Source organism: Mandrillus leucophaeus, unplaced genomic scaffold (assembly GCF_000951045.1).
Source record: "Mandrillus leucophaeus isolate KB7577 unplaced genomic scaffold, Mleu.le_1.0 Scaffold439, whole genome shotgun sequence".
NCBI classification, from domain to species: domain Eukaryota; kingdom Metazoa; phylum Chordata; class Mammalia; order Primates; family Cercopithecidae; genus Mandrillus; species Mandrillus leucophaeus.
This window is the reverse complement of record NW_012104687.1, coordinates 951,853-975,012: the sequence shown is the minus strand read 5'-3', so window position 1 is coordinate 975,012 and position 23,160 is coordinate 951,853. Positions and strand designations below refer to the sequence as shown.

The 23,160-nt window shown below is 44.7% G+C and overlaps 1 protein-coding gene across 1 annotated transcript in view; it reads left to right on the top strand.

The window, feature by feature from the left end:
* Positions 1-11,116: 11,116 nt before the first annotated feature.
* The window catches only part of LOC105549430 (protein DDI1 homolog 2), a 23,971-nt gene continuing 11,927 nt past the window's right edge, over positions 11,117-23,160 (top strand). Inside the window, exons 1-2 of the mRNA XM_011993976.1 lie at positions 11,117-11,447; positions 20,336-20,465. Of these exons, the coding sequence (XP_011849366.1) occupies positions 11,310-11,447; positions 20,336-20,465 (268 nt within the window). The 5' untranslated portion in view covers positions 11,117-11,309. The remainder of the gene's footprint in view (positions 11,448-20,335; positions 20,466-23,160) is intronic.

Here is a 23,160-nt window from a genome sequence, read left to right as displayed (position 1 = left end):
AAAAAAAAAAAAAAATTCCTAAGTGATTACTACACAGGTTTGAGAAGCACTGGCCCTTTCCATGCAATACATTGAGCAAATACAGTCACATGTCACATAATCTTTAGTCAACAACAGACTGCATATAAGACAGTGGTCCCATCAGATTACAGTATTGTATTTTTATTGTACCTTTTCTATGTTTAGATACAAAAATACCAACCATTGTGTTACAATTGCCTACAGTATACAGTACAGTAACATGCTGTAGAAATTTGTAGCTTAGGAGCAATAGGCTGTATCCTACAGCCTAGATGTGTAGTAGGCCATACTATATAGGTTTGCGTAAGTACACTCTATGGGCAGGGCTCAGTGGCTCATGCCTATAATTCCAGCACTTTAGAAGGCCAAGGCAGGAAGATTGCTTGAGCCCAGGAGTTGGAGACCAGACTGGGCACCAGAGGGAGAAACCCTGTCTATACAAAAAAAATTTAAAAATTAGCCAGGTGTGGTCTAGACGTGGTAGCTCATGCCCATAATCCCAGTACTTTGGGGGACTGAGGCAGGTGGATTGCTTGAGACCAGGAGTTTGAGAACAGTCTGAGGAACATAGCAAGACCCTTTCTCTATAAAAAGAAAATTAAAATATACAAAAATATATAATTTAATTTTTAAAAATTAGCCTGGCATGGTGATGCATGCCTGCAGTCCCAGCTACTCAGGAGGCTGAGACAGAAGGATCACAGCAGACAGAGGCTGCAGCAAGCTCTGATGGCACTACTGCACTGCAGCCTGAGCGACACAGTAAGACCATGTCTCAAAAAACAACAACAACAACAACAACAACAGCTCTATGATATGCCAATGATAGAATCACCTAAGATGCATTTCTCATATCTCTGTTAAACAATGCATGACTGTAATTTCTCTGGTTATGTTTCCTTATGTCTGAAAATAAAGGGCACTGAAACCTGTTTGTTCACTTTAGTTCACAGGCTGATTAGAAAAGTAAGTAAAATCCAATCCAAATAAATGAAGTACAAGTGAAATACCAAACCCTCTAATAAACAGTGATCTACATACAAGTCCCAGACGCTCCACAACTGTTTCTAGACTGAAAATCCTAGGCCGGGCGCAGTGGCTCATACCTGTAATTCCAGCACTTTGGAAGGCCAAGGCGGGTGGATCACGAGGTCAGGAGTTCAAGACCGGCCTGGCCAAGATGGTGACACCCCCGTCTCTAATAAAAAAAAAAAAATACATACATATATATATACACACACACACACACAAAAAAAATTAGCTAGGCGTGATGGTGGGTGCCTGTAATCCCAGCTACTGGGGAGACTGAGGCAGAGAACCCCGGGGGCGGAGGTTGCAGTGAGCCGAGATCGCGGCACTGCACTCCAACCTGGGCGACACAGCGAGACTCCGTTGCAAAAAAAAAAAAAAAAAGAATATTTAAGTCTTTTCACTTCTGGGAATACACACACATATATATACACACACACACATATATATTTAATAGAAATACGTTACCTTTCACTCAACAACTATTCAAGACAGAAACCACTTCGGGGAAGCAGCCTGCTACAGAGTCCCTACTGCACATTTCTCCTCGGTGGCCAAAGCAACAAAACCTGAACTAATCCACAAGGTAGCTGCAGGAAGCCCTATGCCTGGGACTACTACCAGGCAGACACTAGTTTCCCTGCCCACCACTGCCCGAAAGGGAGTCGGGCCCGGTTCTCCTGAGCTGAGCAGGCCAAAGCAGGGAGCCGGTGAGTGGACAGGGCATAGCCAGAGAGACCCCGCAGCACCCCAGCCGCAGGGTCAGCCCGGAAGCTACAGGGCCCGCTTGACCGCGGATGCGGGGACGCCCTCGTGCAAGCCTCGAAGTGGGCTGCCACCCCGGAGAAGCCCTGGCAGGTACTGGAGGGATCGAAGCGCTTGAGCCGAGTTCGAAGCGCTTGAGCCGAGTTCGAAGCGCTTGAGCCGAGGCCGAAGCGCTTGAGCCGAGTCGGAAGCTCGCACAGCAACCTCGGGAGAATATAGTCCAGCAACTAGAATCGGGTTGGGGTCGCCTAGCAACCAGGAGACAAACGCGCGGACGCCACGCATTGGCCTGCACGTGTCACGGGAGCAAGCGCCGCTGCCCAGTGGGAGATTACGCAGGAGGCACGTGATGAAGCGCAAGCGCGCTGTGGCTGAGGTTTCCGCGAAGGCAGCTGTGGCGCTGGTCGCGGAGGAGAGGTTTTCGTGGGGTTTCCGCCCTATTCTTTTACAAAGTCCTGGCTTTGGCTGATGCGACCAAAGAGAGGAAACCTGCGCTTGAGACCTGTCTGGGCTGGCTATGGCGAAGCAGTGAAACGGTGCAGAATTGTGTCAGTGAGACTAGTTAAGTCGTGCAAGAGCATTTCCTCAGAGTAAGGCAGAAGCTTTTAGTTACGTCAACACCTGCAAATGTTAGGCTGGCCAGAAATTTCCTGACAAATAATGGGTGAAGGTCGGGCGTGTGGTCGCTCATGCCTGTAATCTCAGTGCTTTGGGATCACTTGAGGTCAGGAGTTCGAGACCAGCCTGGCCAACATGGCGAAACCCCGTCTCTACTGAAAGTACAAAAATTAGCCGGGCGTGGTGGCGCGCACCTGTAATCCCAGCTACTCTGGAGGCTGAGGCAGGACAATCGCTTGAACCCGGGAGGCGGAGGTTGCAGTGAGCCTAGATCACACCACTCAAAAAAGAAAAGAAAAGAAAGAAACTTTGCTGGTGTTGACCATGTGTTGATGAAAGTGAGCGTTTTGGAGCACAGCAAGGTGACTCCCCGTGTAGTTAGTATAGGCAGAGAGTTTGTGCTCTAAAGGTTAGAAATAAATATTTTTGGAGTGTTAGCTCATGCCTGTAATCCCAGCACTTTGAGAGGCTGAGCCAGGCGGATCACCTGAAGTCCGGAGCTTGAAACCAGCCTGGCCAACATGGTGAAACCCGTCTCTACTAAAATACAAGAATTAGCCAGGTGTGGTGGTGCACGCCTGTAATCCCAGCTACTAGGAGGCCGAGGCAGGAGAATTGCTTGAACCTGGGAGGCAGAGGTTGCAGTGAGCCGAGATCGTGCCACTGCACTCCAGCCTGGGCAACAGAGTGACCCTCCGTCTCAAAAGTAAATAAATAAATAATAAATATTTTCATTCCACAACTGTCTTCCAATTTGGAGAGTCTGCCATTTACTAGCTATGTGAACTCAGGTACGTTCATTAAAATCCTCATGCCTCAGTTTTTTTGTCCATGAAATGGGAATGATTACTAACAGTTCCTATCTCTGAAGACTTCTAAAGGATGAAATGAGGTTTTACATGTAGCAGTATAAACTAGTGGTGAGGACTGAACTTGAGTCAGATTGCATGTTTTGAATCCTTGTGCCCCCATGTACTACTTGTGTATCCTTAGGCAAGAGACTGTCCCTCCTCTATTCTTCAATTTCATCTGTAAAATGGAGATGATACCTCCTAGGATTTCTGTGAAAATTAAATGACTCAATAACACATAAAGTGCTTAGAAGAGTGTCTGGCACAAAGTGAACATTCAGGAAATGTTAGCAATCATTTGGAAGGTGCTTGTCACATAGCAGTGATCAATATCTTGGTAGCACTGCTGATCTAGAGCAGGATTCTGGGTTCTGAGCTCTCCCTCCTCTCAACCTCCACTCCACCCCATCCTGATTTAAAATTAAGGACTGGAAATGTCTAGCCATTTATGGTCACAGGTAATGGAGGTTCAAATTGTATCTTGTAGAGTGATGAGAAAAGTAGAAGTCTACACTCTGAGCCAGATCCCAAGAGGTTACTGAGCAGAGTCCAAAAGGGGTGAGGCCCAAGAGGAAAGTAGCTGAGTGGCAAAGAGCTGTGGGAACTCTGCTACAGAAGTGGTTCTCTTGGCCGGGCGCGGTGGCTCAAGCCTGTAATCCCAGCACTTTGGGAGTCCGAGACGGGCGGATCACGAGGTCAGGAGATCGAGACCATACTGGCTAACACAGTGAAACCCCGTCTCTACTAAAAATACAAAAACTTAGCCGGGCGAGGTGGCAGGCGCCTGTAGTCCCAGCTACTCGGGAGGCTGAGGCAGGAGAATGGCGTAAACCCGGGAGGCGGAGCTTGCCTGCCACATAAGCTTGTTGGATCTAGGTGGGAGGATGTTGTAAAATATCCTAAATCCAACCCTAACCCATTCCAAGGAGTTGAATCTTGGATCTGAATCCTAGTACAACACAGAGCACGTTGTGGATACTGGGATTTATTGATTGTATATCATTTCTTGGGTTTACTTTCCCTCAACTCAGAAGTCATTCCTCCCTCTCCCTCATTATCCAGGTCCAACCCATTGGTAAGTCCGGTTGACTTTTCAAAGTATCTCTCTAATCCACCTGCTTCTCTCTCTTTCGTCGCCACCTCTCTAGCCCCATAAACATTTTTGTGTTTCTCTTTTTGTCCAGTACAACCCATTCTCCACTCAGCAGCCAGTGTGAACTTTTCAAAACTAATTTTTAACAACTTTATTGAGATTAAATCACACATCACAAAATCACCCATTTAAAATGTACAATTCAGCTGGGTGTGGTGGCTCACGCCTTTAATCCCAGCACTTTGGGAGGCCAAGGCGCGTGGATCACCTGAGGTCAGGAGTTCCAGACCAGCTGAACCAACACGGAGAAACCCTCTCTCTACTAAAACAGACAAAATTCGCCAGTTGTGGTGGCGTGTGCCTGTAATCCCAGCTACTAGGGAGGCTAAGGCAGGAGAATCGCTTGAACCTGAGAGGCGGAGGTTGCAGTGAGCCGAGATCGTGCCACTGCACTCTAGCCTGGACAACAGAGTGAGACTCCGTCTCAAAAAATAAATAAAGTAAAATGTACAATTCAGTGGTTTTAGGTATATTCACAGGGGTGTATAACGATCACCACAAATCAATTTTAGAACATTTTCATCACTCCAAAAAGATATTCTATACCCATTAGCAGTCACTTCCCATGTGCTGCCGTCCCCCTATTCTCCACAAGCCCTAGGCAACCACTAATAAACTTTGTCTGCCAGGTGCGTTGGCTCACACCTGTAATCCCAGCACTTTGGGAGGCCAAAGCGGGTGGATCACTTGAGGTCAGGAGTTCAAGACTAACCTGGCCAACATGGTGAAACCCCTTCTCTACTAAAAGTACAAAAATTATCTGGGCGTGGTCGCGGGTGCCTGTAATCCCAGCTACTTGGGAGTCTGAGGCAGGAGAATCACTTGAACCTAGGAGGTGGAGGTTGCAGTGAGCCGAGATCACGCCATTGCACTCCAGCCTGGGCAACAAAGCGAGACTCTGTCTCAAAATAAAATAAAATAAAATAAACTTTGTCTCTTATGGATTGCCTTTTCTGGATATTTCATATAATTAGACTCATACAACATATATCATTTTTGACTGGCTCCTTTAATTTAGCATAACATTTTCATGGTTAATCTACGTTGCAGTATATATCAATACTTATTTTAAAAAAATTTTTTTTTGACACGGAGTTTCGCTCTTGTTGCCCAGGCTGGAGTGCAATGGCACGATCCCGGCTCACCACAACCTCCGCCTCCTGGGGTCTAGTGATTCTCCTGCCTCAGCCTCCAGAATAGCTGGAGTTATAGGCGCATGTCACCACAGCCAGCTAATTTTTATTTTTATTTTTATTTTTATTTTTTTTGAGATGGAGACTCACTCTGTCACCCAGGCTGGAGTGCAATGGCGCGATCTTGGCTCACTGCAACATCCACCTTCCGAGTTCAAGCGATTCTCCTGCCTCAGCCTCCCAAATAGCTGGGATTACAGGCAAACACCACCATGCCCAACTAATTTTTATATTTTAGGTAGAGACAGGGTTTCACGATGTTAGTCAGGCTGGTCTCGAACTCCTGACCTGCCTCAGCCTCCCAAAGTGCTGGGATTACAAGCGTGAGCCACCATGCCCAGCGTAATTTTTTTATTTTTAGTAGAAACAGGGTTTCACCATGTTGGCCAGGCTGCTTTCGAACTGCTGGCTTCAGGTGATTTGCCCAGCTTGGCCTGCCAAAGTTCTGGGATTACAGGTATGAGTCACCACGCCCAACCCTGTTTTTTTTATTATAGCCATCCTAGTGAGCATAAAGTGGTATCTCATTTTGGTTTTACTTTGTATTTTTATTTTATTATGCTTGTAGATTTCTGTAGGTCAGAAATTCAAAGGGAGTACAGTGGAGATGGCTCCATGATGTCTCAAGCCTCATCTGGATAGACTCATAAGTTGGAGATGATTCAACATCTGGGGGTTGAAGTCATCTGAAAGTTTGGTGGGTTTTCCCACTCATCAGCTTTCCCCTCAGCCGAGCAGCTTTCTGGAACAACCACACATATTTTCTCCATGTGGTCTCACCGTGTGGTGTAGTTTGGGCTTCCTCCCAGCATGGCTGCTGGGTTCCAAGAGCAAGCGTTCCAGGAGAATCCCAGAGAAACTGTATTGACTTTTTTTCCAACCATTGATTTATTTTATTTATTTATTTATTTTGAGACGGAGGTTTGCTCTTGTTGCCCAGGCTGGAGTGCAATGGCACGATCTCAGCTCACCGCAACCTCCGCCTCCCTGGTTCAAGCGATTCTCCTGACTCAGCCTGCCAGGTAGCTGGGATTACAGGCACCCGCCACCACACCCAGCTAATTTTTGTATTTTTAGTAGAGATAGTGTCTCGCCATGTTGGCCAGGCTGGTCTTGAACTCCTGACCTCGGGTCATCCACCAAAGTGCTCGTGATTACAGGCGTGAGCCACCGCGCCCGACCTGATTTATTTTTATTTGCAGTTTGTATTCAATACAAATCAATTTCATAACAAGTTACTATGAATCAAAGCATAAACACACAAATATACAATCCAAAATAAATGTACAGCATTTCGGCATGAAGCAAAAAGGAGTGTTCATTCACACGCACAGTGGCTTCAGGTCTGTTCCATCTGCTGTTCTGTTGTTCCTGTGTAGGTTTTTTGTTTGTTTGTTTGTTTTTGTTCTTGTTTTTGAGACAGAGTCTCACTCTCGCCCAGGCTGGAATACAGTGGCGCAGTCTTGGCTTACTGCAAGCTCCGCCTCCCGGGTTCACACCATTCTCCTGCCTCAGCCTCCTGAGTAGCTGGGACTACAGGCGCCCACCACTAAGCCCAGCTAATTTTTTGTATTTTTAGTAGAGATGGGGTTTCACCGTGTTAGCCAGGATGGTCTCGATCTCCTGACCTCATGATCCACCTGCCTTGGCCTCCCAAAGATGCTGGGATTACAGGCGTGAGCCACCGCACCTAGCTGTTCCCGTGTAGGTTTCTAAAGATGTTTCAAGACTACCGTGGCCATATTAGATACTGGAACACCTAAGCATCAGTGTGTGACCTTGTGAACAAAAGACTTCAGGGAGTGTCTATTTTTAAAAAGGTTTCTGTGTGTCGAGACAGTTGTAAAAAATTTTATTATAGAATCAAGCCTACCTTATAGTTTAGGACTAGGTTCTACCTATCTAAAAATACTGACATAACAAAATGTATTTCAAACAGGGCATGATGGCTCATATCTGTAATCCCAGCACGTTAGGAGATGAGGTAAGAGGATTGCTTGAGCCTAGAAATTCAAGAACAGCTTGGGAACATAGAAAGACCCCTATTTCTATTTTTTTAAATTTTATTATTATTATTATTATACTTTAAGTTCTAGGGTACATGTGCATAACGTGCAGGTTTGTTACATATGTATACTTGTGCCATGTTGCTGTGCTGCACCCATCAACTCGTCAGCACCCAACAACTCGTCATTTACATCAGGTATAACTCCCAATGCAATCCCTCCCCCCTCCCCCCTCCCCATGATAGGCCCCGGTGTGTGATGTCCCCCTTCCCAAGTCCAGGTGATCTCATTGTTCAGTTCCCACCTATGAGTGAGAACATGCGGTGTTTGGTTTTCTGTTCTTGTGATAGTTTGCTAAGAATGATGGTTTCCAGCTGCATCCATGTCCCTACAAAGGACACAAACTCATCCTTTTTTATGGCTGCATAGTATTCCATGGTGTCCACATTTCTTAAGCCATATTCAAGGAAATAATGTCTTCAATTTTGGATGTTGCCTCTCTTCATCTTGTACATGACATTTAAGCAGATTTAATATTGGCATCCATCATCTAGTCAAACCCTTCATGTGTTCTTCAAACCAATTAAATTTGAGGTTCTCAACTCTTTCTTTCTCTTTTCTCTTTCCCCTCCCCTCCCCTCCCCTCCTCTTTTCTTTCACAGAGTTTTGCTCTTGTTACCCAGGCTGGAGTGCAGTGGAGCAATCTCAGCTCACTGCAACCTCCACCTCCCAGGTTCAAGTGATTCTCCTGCCTCAGCCTCCCGAGTAGCTGGGACTACAGGCGCCCGCCACCATGCCCGGCTAAAGTTTTTTTTTGATTTTTAGTGGAGACAGGGTTTCACCATGTTAGCCAGGATGGTCTTGATCTCCGCCCGCCTTGGCCTCCCAAAGTGCTGGGATTACAGGTGTGAGCCACCGCGCCCGGCAGATGTTTCTTAACAGTAGAAATATAGAAGAGAAAGCAAGACCATGAGGAGACTGGCAATTGACTGCAGGGCACTGCCAACTGCCTTGGTGGTGGCATTAGCTGGGCTTGGGGCAGACAAGGTACCCTGGGAGGAGTTACTTGAAAGCGTTACAATAGTTTGATTTGAATAAATCTGCATGAGTAGGAGCAGTGCCAGAAGCAGCAGCCCCACCTTGAGCCTGTCCACCATTGCTCTGTCCCCTCCATTGGTGTCTGGCATATATTTCTGGATGCTGGGTGAGAACTGCTGACCCCAGGTGGACACAGGCAAGACCTAGCCTTAGAAATCACACAAAGTGGCTGGGTGCGATGGCTCACATCTGTAATCCTAGCAGTTCGGAAGGCCAAGGTGGGAGGATCACTTGAGGCCAGGATTTGGAGATTAGCCTGGTCAACATAGCAAGGCCTCATCACTATTTTTTTTTTTAATTAAAAATAATCTAAAATTATAATAAAAAGGAAATCAAGCCTGGGCAACATAGCAAGACCTCATCTCTACTAAAAAGAAATTAGCTGTGTGTGGTGGTGCACACCTGTAGTTCCAGCTGCTAGGGAGGTTGAGCTGGAGGGATCGCTTGAGCCTCGAGCCCTGGAGGTTGAAGCTGCAGTGAGCCATGATCGTGCCACTGCACTCCAGCCTGGGTGACAGACCAAGACTCTGCCTTGGGAAAAAAAAGGAAATCACATAATGTCACTTATGCCAGAGTTAGTCTGCGGAGCCATGATTCGAAGGGAGGGACATACACCCCACTTCTTAATGGGAGGGTTGTCACAATCACATTGTAGGAAGAGCATATAGGATGGGAGACACTGTCATGATCATCTTTGGAGAACAAAATCTGCCAGACCTGGGAACCTGAGCACCACTAGACCAAATATAACAATTAACCAATGAGTCCAGCCTCATCTGATTCCTTGATACCCCCACTGGACAATCCTAGAACATTTCTCGGCTAAACTTACTTCAATTTGCAATGGTTATTTCAAACATTCACTGTAGAAGGCACTGTGTATGTCTTTCCTAATACCCATTCCCAGCCTCCCTTTTCCCTATTTATGTCCTTTAGGCAAAGCTAAAGACTTGCTTTCCTAGCCTCTACGCATCTATGTGACACAATTCTGTCCAGTGAGATGTAAGCAAAAATGTGCACAGGGACTTCTGGGCAACCTTTTTCCTCGAATAGGAAAATGATGCATGGCGTGGAGGCAGCCAGCCATATATTGCAACCCTCAGGAAACGGTCAAAACAATTACAGAGGTATTGACCCTAATTTCCGTGAGCCACTCAACCAATGCTGTTGCTACCTCCAGGGCTTCTCTCCTGTGAGAAAATAAACCCTTGTTTGTTTAAGCCACTGATAGTCAAGCTTTCTGTTGCTCGTAGGGGATATGAGCATTCTCACTACCCTGTTCCTCTACTTTCTCTTCGTAAAAGCCTTCAGCTGCTAATTCTCCCTTTCCTGCACCAACAGCCTACTTACTACCTACTTACCTGCACCCACAGCCATCTTATTTGCTCCTTCTCTCCTGTTAAAATGGAAAAGGGCTCCCTACATGGACGGGGGAGTGGGAGTAAATGGAAAGATGCTAATCTGGCATCCATTACAAATTCATCTTTCAATTTTGGTTTTCTTACTCATCCGCACGTTAGTTCTGGGTCTCTATCACTCATCAGCTATGTGCCTTAAACAGGCCATTAAAGTAGCAAATATTTATTGAGCAGATTCTAAGCTGTGCCCAAAAAGGCACTGCGCTAGGTGGTAGGGGTTGCTAGGGCTAGGAAACAGACAGTCCAAGTAGAGAGAAAACTATTTACAAGACAGGGGAATGGAGCCTTGTAGGAACTGAGCTATGTGGCTGGGAGGGCAGAGAATGTGGGAAGAGCTCGGGAGAAGGGGCTGGGGAGGTAGGCGTGGGCCACAGCCAACTGGCTTCTATAGACTAGGGAGGGTAATGATTTTGGTTTTAATCCTAAATCACTGAGACAGGAAGTGAATTACTCTCTCGGAGCCTCAATTTCTACCACGAAAAATACGTTTTTATTACTAACTCCTGTACTAGATTGAGAGTTACGGAGAAGGATTTATCTTTTTATTCATTTCTGCGTCGCCGGCGCCCGAGAAGGATTTATCTTTTTATTCATTTCTGCGTCGCCGGCGCCCGACACATGGTAGGCACTTAATGCCTGTTCGGTGAACAAATAAGACTGGGGACTCCTCCACAGACCTCAGTCATTAAGTCAACCAGTCAGCAGAGATTTCCTTCTCCGCGTTCCTTTCCTTCCCTCCCCTTTCTCGCCCTTCCTCCCTCTCCCCTCCCACGCCCCCTTCCCACTCCTCCCCTTCCTATCTTCTCCAGGCTTCCTCCTCCCCTTCCAGTCCCCGCCCCCCGCTGCGTCGCGAAGGCGGGGAAGGCGAGGCGGGCTTTACGGCAGCCGAGTTGCGGCGGGGCGGGGCGACGGGCAGGCGGCGCGCTTGGCGGCAGCCGTGGGAGGCAGGCGGGCAGGCAGACGGACTCGCAGGCGGGTGGCGGCGGCCGTGCTTGCTAGTGAGGGCGGGCGGGAGTGACTCACTGAGCGTGTGTGAGGGAGGGAGCGAGCGAGCGAGCAGCCCGCGCCGGCCTTCCGCAGCACCAGCCAGGCCACGCCGCCGCCTCTTCCCCTGCGCCCCGCGCCCAGGCCGGGCCGAGCCGGGTCGGGCCCGGGCCATGCTGCTCACCGTGTACTGTGTGCGGAGGGACCTCTCCGAGGTGACCTTTTCCCTCCAGGTCGACGCCGACTTCGAGCTGCACAACTTCCGCGCGCTGTGCGAGCTCGAGTCTGGCATCCCCGCAGCCGAGAGCCAGGTACGCCGGGCAGCGAGCCGGGCCTGCCCCGGAGCTAAGCCCTCCCCGCCTCGGGGCCGCACTCCCTTTGCTACTGGTGAAGAATTGGGGGCTGGGGTGAGCAGGGATAGCCATTCTCAGGTCACCCCCGCATCCGGGAAGGAGCTGGGGAGCTGGCATCGGTAGCTGCCCTCACACACCCCGAGCGTGGGGTGGGGTACGAGGAGAGGGAGCGGAGAACCTGACCGCAGACGCACCCACTGCAGCGTGAGGGGCGCGTGGACTGTAGAGCAGCGCTAACCCTCCTCACCTTTGGCTCTTTGGCCCTTTTTCTGATCCCGAGTGTAGGATAGCGTTGTGGACCTCAGAAGCAGCCCTGGGTTTGCTAGGGTTCATGCGTCCTGCAAACCAGAAATACCAGTTTGGATCACTGTGGTTGGTAGATGTTCCTCTGCTTCTCTCTCTTTTTTTTTTTTGGAGAGGGTTTCTGCTTAAATATACGCAGTTTAAATGCACAGATTTGCACTTCCGGTGAAAGAAAAAGTTAAGACTTGCACTACCTCGTTTTGGGGTCTTTGGAAGTGCTCTTTACCCACTACATGCGTTTCTGGTTAAATTCTTTTGAAAAACAGTACCTGTTGGTTCAACTCAAGCTGTTTGTTTCTTTCGGTTCTACCCTGGTAGTAAGCCAGAGGGCCCTTTTTCTTTCAGGCCACAGTTCAGAGTTTGGGTCAGTTCAAAGCTCAATGCTTTAAAAGGATATGTGCTTGGAAACGGCCTAATATCTGCTGTTTGGTGGTTTCATTTCCCTACTCAGCTTGCTGGAAAGTTGTTCAACCTCTCATATTTTAACTAAGCAAAGTAATTCTCAAAATGCTTTGGGGCTGCCCCTAGTCTTTATCAAACAGAATCGGTGACAATAACCCTGTAAACTTTACACTAAAACACTTAGATCATGACTTAATAAATTTAGCCTAGAGGACGTAGTCTAAACATTAGGAAAATTACAGAAGTCTCCCAAGGCTCCATCATGTAAATCTTGATTTTCTACTGCAGTTATGAAATAGTTTACAAAACGATTGCCCAACTACAGCTTGTTTTGCTGTGTTATGGTAAACACATGTGTCAATATTTTGTTCAGAAGTATGATTCCTTTACACAATGTGAACTTTAGAACCTTGGCATAAAGCTGTTCAGAAAGAATTTCAAAAGTTAATCCACAAAAGCTCAGGAACCAGTTCCTGTCAGTGAATGCCTCATGTGGAGAACTGGGAACTGGGAAAGGACTGCTTAAATAGAGAAAATCAACTCTTCAATTTTTTTTTCCTTCTTTTTCTTTTTTGTTGAGACGGAGTCTCGCTCTGTCGTCCATGCTGGAGTGCAGTGGTGCGGTCTTAGCTCACTGCAACCCCTGCCTCCCAGATTCAAGCGATTCTCCTGCCTCAGCTTCCTGAGTAGCTGGGATTGCAGGCGCGCGCCACCACGCCCGGCTAATTTTTTTTTTTTTTTTTTTTTTTTAGTAGAGACGGGGTTTCACCGTGTTGGCCAGGCTGATCTCCAACTCCTGACCTCAAGTGATCCGCCCTCCTTGGCCTCCCAAAATGCTGGAATTATAGGCGTGAGCCATCGCGTCCGGACAACTTTTCATTTTTGATAGTGGCTTTTTCAGTTGTTTTTTTCCTCGAGTTGTTATATTACCCTCGTTGTAGTCACCGGCTGGTAGGGAAAATAAGAAATTAAAATGTAAATTGGTTTTGTTGTTAGTTAGGGCCTGAGAAAAGACAGAGGTTGAGATTGTTTCCATTCCTGCACTTTTTGTGATGGCTGAACCAAGAAATTTAAGTCAATTAAAGGGATATCTGACACCCCCTTTAATTGACTTAAATTTCTTGTTAACAGCCATCACAAAAGACGATTTATTGTGTGGTCAGCCAGGCATTGCCCTCTGCCAGTCGGGAAAGTTAGGAATACCTTAGTAATTGAACATAGGCTAACTCCAAATTATTTCTTGTTCATTACCTCAGTGTTTCGGCATTTACTTCCTTCCCAAGCCAAATTAGCATATAGAAACTTGGGCTCCAACGGGTGTTAAGCCTGTGTTAGATAGCCATAAACAGCTCCTGTTTTTCCAGTCTGTTCTGTTGGCTCCATTGTAACCTGACAACACAGTATCTATTTTAAGGTGTCTGGTGGTCGGTTGTCTTTCACTTGCTTGCCCATCAGGCAGGAACAGGATCCACCCTAGACACTTGAGTCATTTCCTTTCATCAAATCGTAAAAGTAAACATCATTATAGTTTTTACCCACAAATATACCATGTTTACTTACTTGTGTGCCCCCCCATTACCTCCCAGGGTTCTCTCATATTACTCATCTTCCCTTCCTTTCCTTGACTGTTTAACTCCTCCTCTTGTTTACTTTCTCCATTCCCATTCCTTCACCTCTCATTTCTGACTCCATTTCTTCAAGGAAAAATATATATTTCCTTCAAGGAAAATTTATGTTCCTGGCTATTTTTTCCTGCCACTATGTGTCCAGACAACTGGTGTCCAAACTTTCATTCATGTATCCCTATCAGTAAAATGTTTCAGATTATGCTCCTGTTATGTATATACATTATATACATGAACTGATACATTTTATGCATTATATATGACCATGTATAATATACACATAACGTGCATTATATGCATATATAGTACATTATATATAAGAAGTAACATTGTACACACACAAAATGGAATTTAAGGAAGGACGAACTAAAATAAATGGAAATGAAAATTCTAATATTTTCAGTTTCTTCCTCCACCCTTAAAGAATTGTCTTGCATGGCTGCCCTACATTGGTGATCACTGGTTTAGAATTCAGTCTTTCACCTGAGTGTCAATTGTGCATAAGCATACAGTTGGAAAAGGTGCTAATTTTTAACAGCTCTAGTCTGATTATAGTAGTTATAATTCAGTGATAACAAATTTAGAACAGAAGCCATCTCTACTTGTACGTGTGATTAAAGCTGGGCATGTTCCGTCTCTTAATAGTGTGGGCTTGGAAGCCAGTCGTGGCTCTGTTTGATGCTTTGATGCAGACTTGCCTGGGTGAACTTCAAACGCTTGTCAGAACTTAGCTTCACTTTAAATTAATGTCCTCATATTTTTGAAGCATCCTGATAATTTACCTCTGTAGGTGGCACATGGAAAAAGTAGGCACAATGTATAAGGACCCTCAAATGAAAGGCAAATAATAGCAGTAATTGTATGATCTTGAAAATGCACACAGCATGATTTGTGGTTTGTAAACCACTGTTTTATCTTATATGTGTTTGTTTTTTTGTTTTGAGACAGTCTCGCTCTGTCACCTAGGCAGTAGTACGATCACGGGTCACTGTAGCCTCAACCTCCTGGGCTCAAGTGATCCTGCCACCTCAGCCTCCCAAGTAGCTGGGACTACAGGTGTACTCCACCACATCTGACTGATTTTTTAATTTTCTTTGGAGATGGGGTTTCACTATGTTGGCCAGGCTGGTCTCAAACTCCTGACCTCAGATGATCCGCCTGCCTTGTCCTCCCAAAGTGCTGGGATTACAGGCTTGAGCCCCCGCAACTGGCCCCAAATTGATGATTTTAAAGGGTACATAGTATACCATCATATAGATGTATTGTAATTTATTTAACAATCTCCCTTTTATTAAGCATAATACTGGGGAAAATTGGAAGCAGTTATAAGTAACATGGCATGAACATCCATATACTTAAGGCTGTAGCCTCCATTTCTGTTATTTTCTCAGGATAAATTCTTAGATATGCAGTTGCCAGATCAAAGACATAAAGTCTTTGAAAGGTTTTTAGTAACTGTTGCCGAATTGCCTTCCAGAGAGGGTTATACAAGTCAAATTGGCTATTACATGGAGTAGAATATGTAGATCACTTGGTAGATAGTGGGCATTTGATTAATGGCAATGCTATTATGAAGCCATTCAGATGTAATTCCAAGTGTTTTGTAGCCAGTTTATGGTCCTTGTTTTATCTTTATTCTTTATTTTTTAGAGATGGGATCTCGCTCTCACTTGGGCTGGAATGCAGTGTTGCAATCACAACTCACTGTATCCTCAACATGTTGGGATCAAGGGATCCTCCCAAGTAGCTGAGACTTTTTTTTTTTTTTTTTTTTGAGACGAGATCTTGCCAGTGCTGGCCTTGAACTCCTAACCTCAAGCAGTCCTCCCGCCTCGGCCTCCTAAAGTGTTGGGATTACAGGTGTGAGCCACTGCACCTGGCCTACCAGTTTATGTTCTTTAATGCTAGAAATTGTTAAGCTTTTTGTTAACAGAAGGCTCTCATTCAGAGACCAGAAAACACCTGACCTCATGCTTAAAAGTTCTGGAGTTTTATTAATTAGTCTGTTGTCAAATGTTGATTAAGATTATAATTCAGTCTCTGGGGTGCCTCCTCTGGAGTAAGTACCAGCAGTTGCGCCAGTTTTGCTGATTAAGACTCATAGCTGTATACATTTTCTTGTTGTATGTTCTTATAACTGGCAAAACTTGAATTTTGGGCTTTGTAGCTGTTGAGTTGGGTAACATGCGTGGTGGAAGGATCGAGAATGCTGCCGTGGAACGCCTTTTGTTTTGATTGGTAGAGATTTGAAGCCATGTCTAATAGATACTCATGTTCCGTTGGAAGATCACATGGATTTATTTTGGGACTTTTGCTGCAAAATAATTGTCTGTCTTGGACTCTTAAGCCTGTTTAAACAAAATGAAATCAGTTCTTTGTGGCAATTACAATTTTAGCTGAGCTTTAGTTGATCTCATTTATGTCCTTAGACTAAAACGGAGCACAGCTGCTGCTTCGTCAGTGTGAGGAACGCGTGCTTCTCACCCAGGTTCTTCAGTCTAGTGTTTCCAGGAAATTGGCGCTGGAGCAACATTCCATATTTCATAGACATGCTCAGTGTGGTGATTATCTAGATTTTACATTTTTATTTGTTAGATCATGCTGCCTTCCTTTAAAAAATGATATTGTCTGCTGAGGAAATACTGTGGCAACTAAGCAGTGATGGAATGAAGTATGGCATCTGTGAAGTGGGAGTCAGAGCGGGCAGTTGGTGGTGTTTCCTCATGTTCAGGGCATGGGGATGTGTTGAGCAGTGGACAGTATTTTAATCCTCCTGGTGGATAGAGTCTCTTTGTGGCAATGGATGGCTTAGTAGTGCTTGTTAAAGTCACCCACATAATTCACCAGGCCACTTCAGGGTTATGTTTGGGAAAGCTGTATATAATACTTGAGTATGGGCTTTGAAATCCGACAGTTTTTCCAATTGCAGTTTTCTTCTTCTTCTTTTTTTTATTTTAAGAGACAAGATCTTATTCTGTTTCCCAGGCTGGAGTGCCGTGGTACAATCATAGCTCACTGCAACCGTGAACTCCTGGGCTCAGGTGATCCTCCTGCTTCAGTCTCCCAAATAGTTGAGACTACAGGCATATGCTACCATGCCAGCTAATTATTATTATTATTATTATTTTAGAGGTGGGGTCTTGTTGTGTTGCCCAGTCTGGCTTTGCATTCCTGGCCTCAAACAATCTTCCTACCTCATCCTCCCAAAGTGTTGGTATTACAGGCGTGAGCCACGGCACCCAGCCTGCATAGGATCATTTTGATTCTCCTGAGTTTGATTCCTCCTTGCAAATAAATAAATTTTCGTTTATAAATACAGTTAATGACCGGGCGCGTTGGCTCACTCTGTAATCCCAGCACTTTAGGGGGCAGAGACGGGCGGATCACAAAGTCGGGAGATTGAAACCATGCTGGCTAACACGGCGAAACCCTGTCTCTACTAAAAATACCAAAAAAAAAAAAAGCTGGGCATGGTGGCAGGAGCCTGTAGTCCCAGCTACTCAGGAGGCCGAGGCAGGAGAATGGCGTGAACCCGGGAGGCAGAGCTTGCAGTGAGCCGAGATCCCGCCACTGCACTCCACCTGGGGCGACAGAGCGAGACTCCGTCTCAATAAATAAATAAATAAATGCAGTTAGAATGTGCCTCTGCTCCCAGGAGACTGTTCATGTATCTCTGAATATACTGATAGTTAAATTTCTGAAACTGGAAAATTAAAGAGTAAGCTGTTGACAGTGGCTTCACAGTGTTGATGCTATGCTGTAGGAGCCTGTCTACCTGCCATTTCTCTTGGCATACCTCTTTTTTCTTGTTGCACACCTCAACCTGTGATGCTTATCACTTCTGGTTTATGTGTTTTTCCAAGCAGTCTCACAAGTTGTAATATGACTCCCAGTTGTTTTGCAGAAAATCTGTGTTGATGCTGATGTACTTTTACTGTGAAATATGTGCTTAAATAAGGGTGTGTGAATGGGATGATGGGAGTGACGGTTGCAGTCTGTTGAAATGTGGTTCTTTTTGTTTGTTTGTTTTTGTTTTTTAAGAGGCAGGGTCTTACTCTGTCCCCAGGCTGGAGTGCAGTGGTACAACCGCAGCTCACTACAGCCTGGACCTCCTGGGCTTAAGCAATCCTCCTGCCTCAGACTCCTAAGTAGCTGGGACTACAGTCACATGCTACCATGGCTGGCCATTTAAAAAATTTTTTTAGATATGGATTCTCACTATGTTGCCCAGGCTGATCTCAAACTCCAGGGCTTAACCCAGCTTGTGCGAGTTATATCTTACCGCTCAAGGTCATTGCCAAGGTATGATTTTTTCACACACAAAAAATCTGCAACCTCTGGCCTAAATGGGTTAAGCGATGCTCCCGCCTCAGCCTCCCCAAGTGCTAGGATTACAGGTGTGAGCCATCATACCAGATCTGAAATGTTTTTTAACTCAGCGGATTGGGCATTAAGAACTTAATAGTGGCCAGGCGCGGTGGCTCAAGCCTGTAATCCCAGCACTTTGGGAGACCAAGATGGGCGGATCACAAGGTCAGGAGATCGAGACCATCCTGGCTAACACGGTGCCGTCTGTACTAAAAAAAAAATACAAAAGCTAGCTGGGCGAGGTGGCGGGCGCCTGTAGTCCCAGCTAGTCGGGAGGCTGAGGCAGGAGAATGGCGTAAACCTGGGAGGCGGAGCTTGCAGTGAGCTGAGATCCGGCCACTGCACTCCAGCCTGGGCGGCAGACCGTGACTCCATCTCAAAAAAAAAAAAAAAAAAGAACTTAATAGTATTTTTTCAAGTCATGCATAAAACTTGTATAATTGGGCCTACAAATTTGCTCATATTCAGAATTCGATTTTGGTAGGAACTCATTTTCGTGTTCTATTCCTCATGTCTATAAATTCTGAGAGCAGATATGACAGAATCACTTTTTTTCCAGTTTAAATGCTGTGTTTTCAGTTTTTATTTCAGGTAACCTTACTATGAAAGCTGTAAGGAAACATAGAATGATAATGTTAGCAGAGAGAACTGGAAGGGACAGCTGTAATGATGATCTAGCCCACCTGCTTGCTTGACACATGGAAAGGGTGAGGCCTGGACCTGCTGAGTGTCATGCCCCTTGTATGGAGTTACTGGCAGAGTCAGGGTAGAACTCAGGTTCCTCAGTTTGCATGTGGCCTGGTGAAAAGTGAATCATTAGGAGGAAAACCTTTCAAAGCCTGAGTTTATTCTGAATGCCTTTCTGGAGTATGTAATAATGCAGGGCAGATTTTATGTTTTTTTGTAATAAAATTATAGGGTACCTTTGTTCTTTCTATCTATAGTACGTTATTTCATCTGTTTGTGCTCTCAGGTTTTCTTCAGTATGATTACACATCATAAAATATTTTTATTAGTAGTACATTCCTAATTCTTTTTTTCCACTTGTATTTAGTTGTTATTTTCTTAGTTTCACTTTATTTTCCAGTCTTGCCCCCCGCCCCGCCCCGCCCCGCCACCAAGACGGAGTCTTGCTTGCCCAGACTAGAGTGCAGTGGTGCGATCTCAGCACTGCAACCTTTGCCTCCCGGGTTTAAGCAATTCTCCTGTCTCAGCCTCTGGAGTAGCTGGGATTACAGGTGCGTGCCACCACACCTGGCTAGTTTGTGTATTTTTCGTAGAAACAGAGTTTCACCATGTTGGCCAGGCTGGTCTCGAATCCCTGACCTCGTGATCCACCTGCCTTGGCCTCCCAAAGTGCTGGGATTACAGGCGTGAGCCATCGTGCCCAGCCCAGAGTGATACAACTTTGGGAATGGTAGAAGAGAAGGAAGAATGCAGTGCAGGAAGGATGATGTTTGGGAACCTTTTGCCAGTGTACAAGATTATTTCAAAGTGTACACTTTATTTAGTAGTACTGTAGTTAGTTAGCATACCCAGAATAAATCATTCCCTTTTCCTCCCTGCTAAAAATTAAATCTAAAATTATATCCATTTTCGTAAATTCATTCTTTAGTTCATCAAATATTTGAGCATCAGTTATATAACAGGCCCTGTTCTAAGCATTTATGATCTGGTGAATGAAACAAAGTCCTTGTCCTCAAGTAGTTTACATTTAATGGGGCAGAAGGACAATAAATAAGTAAATATATATTGTGTTAGTCGAGAGTATATTTTAAATAACATATTAGGGAAGAACTCTAAAGAGTAATGTTTGATCAGAGACGTAAAAGGAAAAAAAGGAGTTGAAAAAGAACATTCCTCAGGTAGAGAAAACAAGAGAAACAGCCCTGAAGGGGAAGTTGATCCCTGTTATTTGAGGAACAGCAGTCATAGTGAAAGACGAAGTCAGAAGGAGAGCCAGGGGCCAAATTGTTTGGTCCTGATCGGTGACGGGAAGGACTGTGGGTTTTGTTCTGGATGTGGTGGGAATCCACTGGAGGGTTTGAACGGAGTGTGACATCTGATTCAGAGGAAAACTGGTCCTTCTGCTTTGTGCTCTGTTACTTCTCAGTGCATTATACTGTTGTGTATCTTTTCTTGTTGTAGATCGTCTATGCTGAAAGACCTCTCACAGACAACCACAGATCATTGGCTTCTTATGGCTTGAAAGATGGGGACGTTGTGATTTTACGACAGAAGGAGAATGCAGACCCTCGACCTCCAGTGCAGTTCCCAAGTAAGACATCTGGTGGTTGAGCATCCCCCAGCACAGCCATCAGCAGGTAGCAGAGCGTAGCGCCTCAGAGTTTTGGATTTGCTTTGGATTCAGACTGCAGAATACAGATCCTGACTCTGCCTTTTCCCTGCTGTGTAACCTTGAACAAGCATTTTAACGTCTCTAAATTGGTTTCCTCTTCTATAAGATAGGTGCCATAATTAACCCCAACTCCTAAAGCTGACGTGAGGCTAATGCATGTAAAATCTTCAGCACATAGCAAGCCCTCAATAAATATTAGCTTCTGTTATCAGTGATAATTATACAATAATCTTTATCCTTGGGAAGGACTTGAAAGAATGCGTAAGCCTATGATTTTGCTATTTTGTGTCTGTCCTTCAGTGGCCAAGCCTTTCTGGAGCATTTTATAGCCGGCCAGGCACTTGGAGCTGCATTTCACATGATCTCATAACTTGATTGTGTGAGGATTTACATAATAATTTGCATAATAATTTATAATTATGAAGCCAGATTTTAAATGATGTCTTTAAAGTTACATGACTATTAAGTGAGGGCACAGGAATTAAAATGTGATTTTTTTCCATTATGCTGAACTTGATAAACATTAAGCAGCTTGACCACCAAGTTGTGGTTCTTTCCTACCAACTGTGTTAATCACATACAAAGAAACATTTATCTATCTTTGATGCTCCTTTTATAATAGATGTTTATGGTCTGAAATCTGTGCACTGGGATTTAGTAGGTTCTATGTCACTAAAATAATATGCAGAATTGTGTGGATGTGAACGTGTGTGTATACTGGATAAACAGAGGGTCATACCTTTGTTCAGATACTTGAAGTGGCTTATGGATCCACAAAGTGTTTTATAAGGTCTTAATGTGAAACAGCTTGGTGAAATGTGTGGTTTTTTTCCATTCCCTGCCATATTCAGATAGATTTTCTTAAATAGTGTTTAGCCCGTAGGTCACCAGTTTTAACGTTTATGGTGACAGATGCTGGCAGAGTCTGGGTGATGACAGACTGACTGCAGCTTTAACCACAGTGTTTCCATTCAGCCTGAAACTGGAGCTTACTGAGACCATCAAGGACTGGCTCCACCAGATCTGGAAGACATTAGTCCCTTGGGGCCACAGTTAAACTTTAGAAAGAAGTTAAAACTTCTTTCTAAAGAAGTTAAACATATTTAAACAACTGTGACAATCAGTAAAAACCACATCTTCCTTTGGTTAATTTGATGAGATTGTTAATTCTCAAATTTACTTCTTCCCCCACCACCCGCCCTATTGTTGCATATGGACAAGAGAGCCAACGGGTTGGGGCGGGAGTGATCTGGTCTATTAAGTAAACATGTTTTTGAGAATTACTCTGAAGTGAATGGACTCTCAAGATAATGTATAACGGGTGGAGATAAAATGTCTTGACCTGCAAAGAGGGCCCACCCATATATGTTTTTTCCTGGCTGGTATAGATTAGCTACCTCACAGAGATCATCCTGTTAACTTCACCTTTTCCTTGGTTGGGAGTTGAAGAAAGTGGCTAATTGAACCCCTGGTAAAGGGTAGAAATGTTACATCATGAGTTTAAGCTTTCTCTTTTTCTATCTGAGGTCCAGAAAGGCTTCAGGATAGTCCCAGACTTGAGACAAGTTTGTTTGTTTTTTGGTTTTTTAGTTTACATAAAATCCTTAATAGTGGAAGGATTGTGCTATAATTCTGATCACTGTGGAATTGCTTAGTGTACTGTCATTTATAACATTAAACACAATTATCTCTAAGAATAGTACTCATTGTTCAGACAAGTTTGACCATCAAATATATTTTTTGGAGTTGAAGGAATGTTCATTGACTCAGGCCTAGCCCCTCATTCTGGCTCTCCTTGTTTACTTTTCTTTTTCATTTTTCTTTTTTAAATAACAGTTTTATTGAGATACAATTCATGCATTTAATTTTTGTTTACTGTATTCATGAGTTGTGTAACCGTCACCACAATCCATTTTAGCATATTTCCATTACTTTAAAAATAAATCCTATACCCATTTATAGTCATCTCCCATTTCCCCCTAGGCTCCGCAGCCTAGACAGCTACAGGTCTACTTGCTGTCTCTATGTATTGACCTATTTGGGACATTTCATATAAATGGGGTCATACAATGTGTGAGTCCTTTGTGTAAGAATTAAAATTCCCTTTTATTTTCCTTTCAGTTTAGTAAGGTCAGCCGAGCCTGGCATATAGAACCTGGGAGTTCTGGCTTCTAAAATATAGTAGTTTTTGGTGTAATCAGCACTGAGAACCTATGCAAGTCCCTTTTCTTCTTTTCTATAAAATGATGACACTGTTTAGCCCCCCAGGGGCATGAGAAGAGTTAGCAGAGATGCACAGATGAAAGTATAAATTCAGAGAACTATTAAGAACTTCCCTGAGCCAATACGTTTAGCACTGACTTGCAGAATTTAGCATCTAATATTTATGCTGCTCACTTGATATATATAATATCCTTTGATCCGGCTGGGCAGGGTGGCTCACTCTTATAATCCCAGCACTTTGGGAGCCTGAGGTGGGTGGCTCACCTGAGGTCAGGAGTTCGAGACCAGCCTGGCCAACATGGTGAAATCCCATCTCTACTAAAAATACAAAAAATTAGGTGGGCTTAGTGGCAGACGCCTGTAATCGCAGTTACTCAGGAGGCTGAGGCAG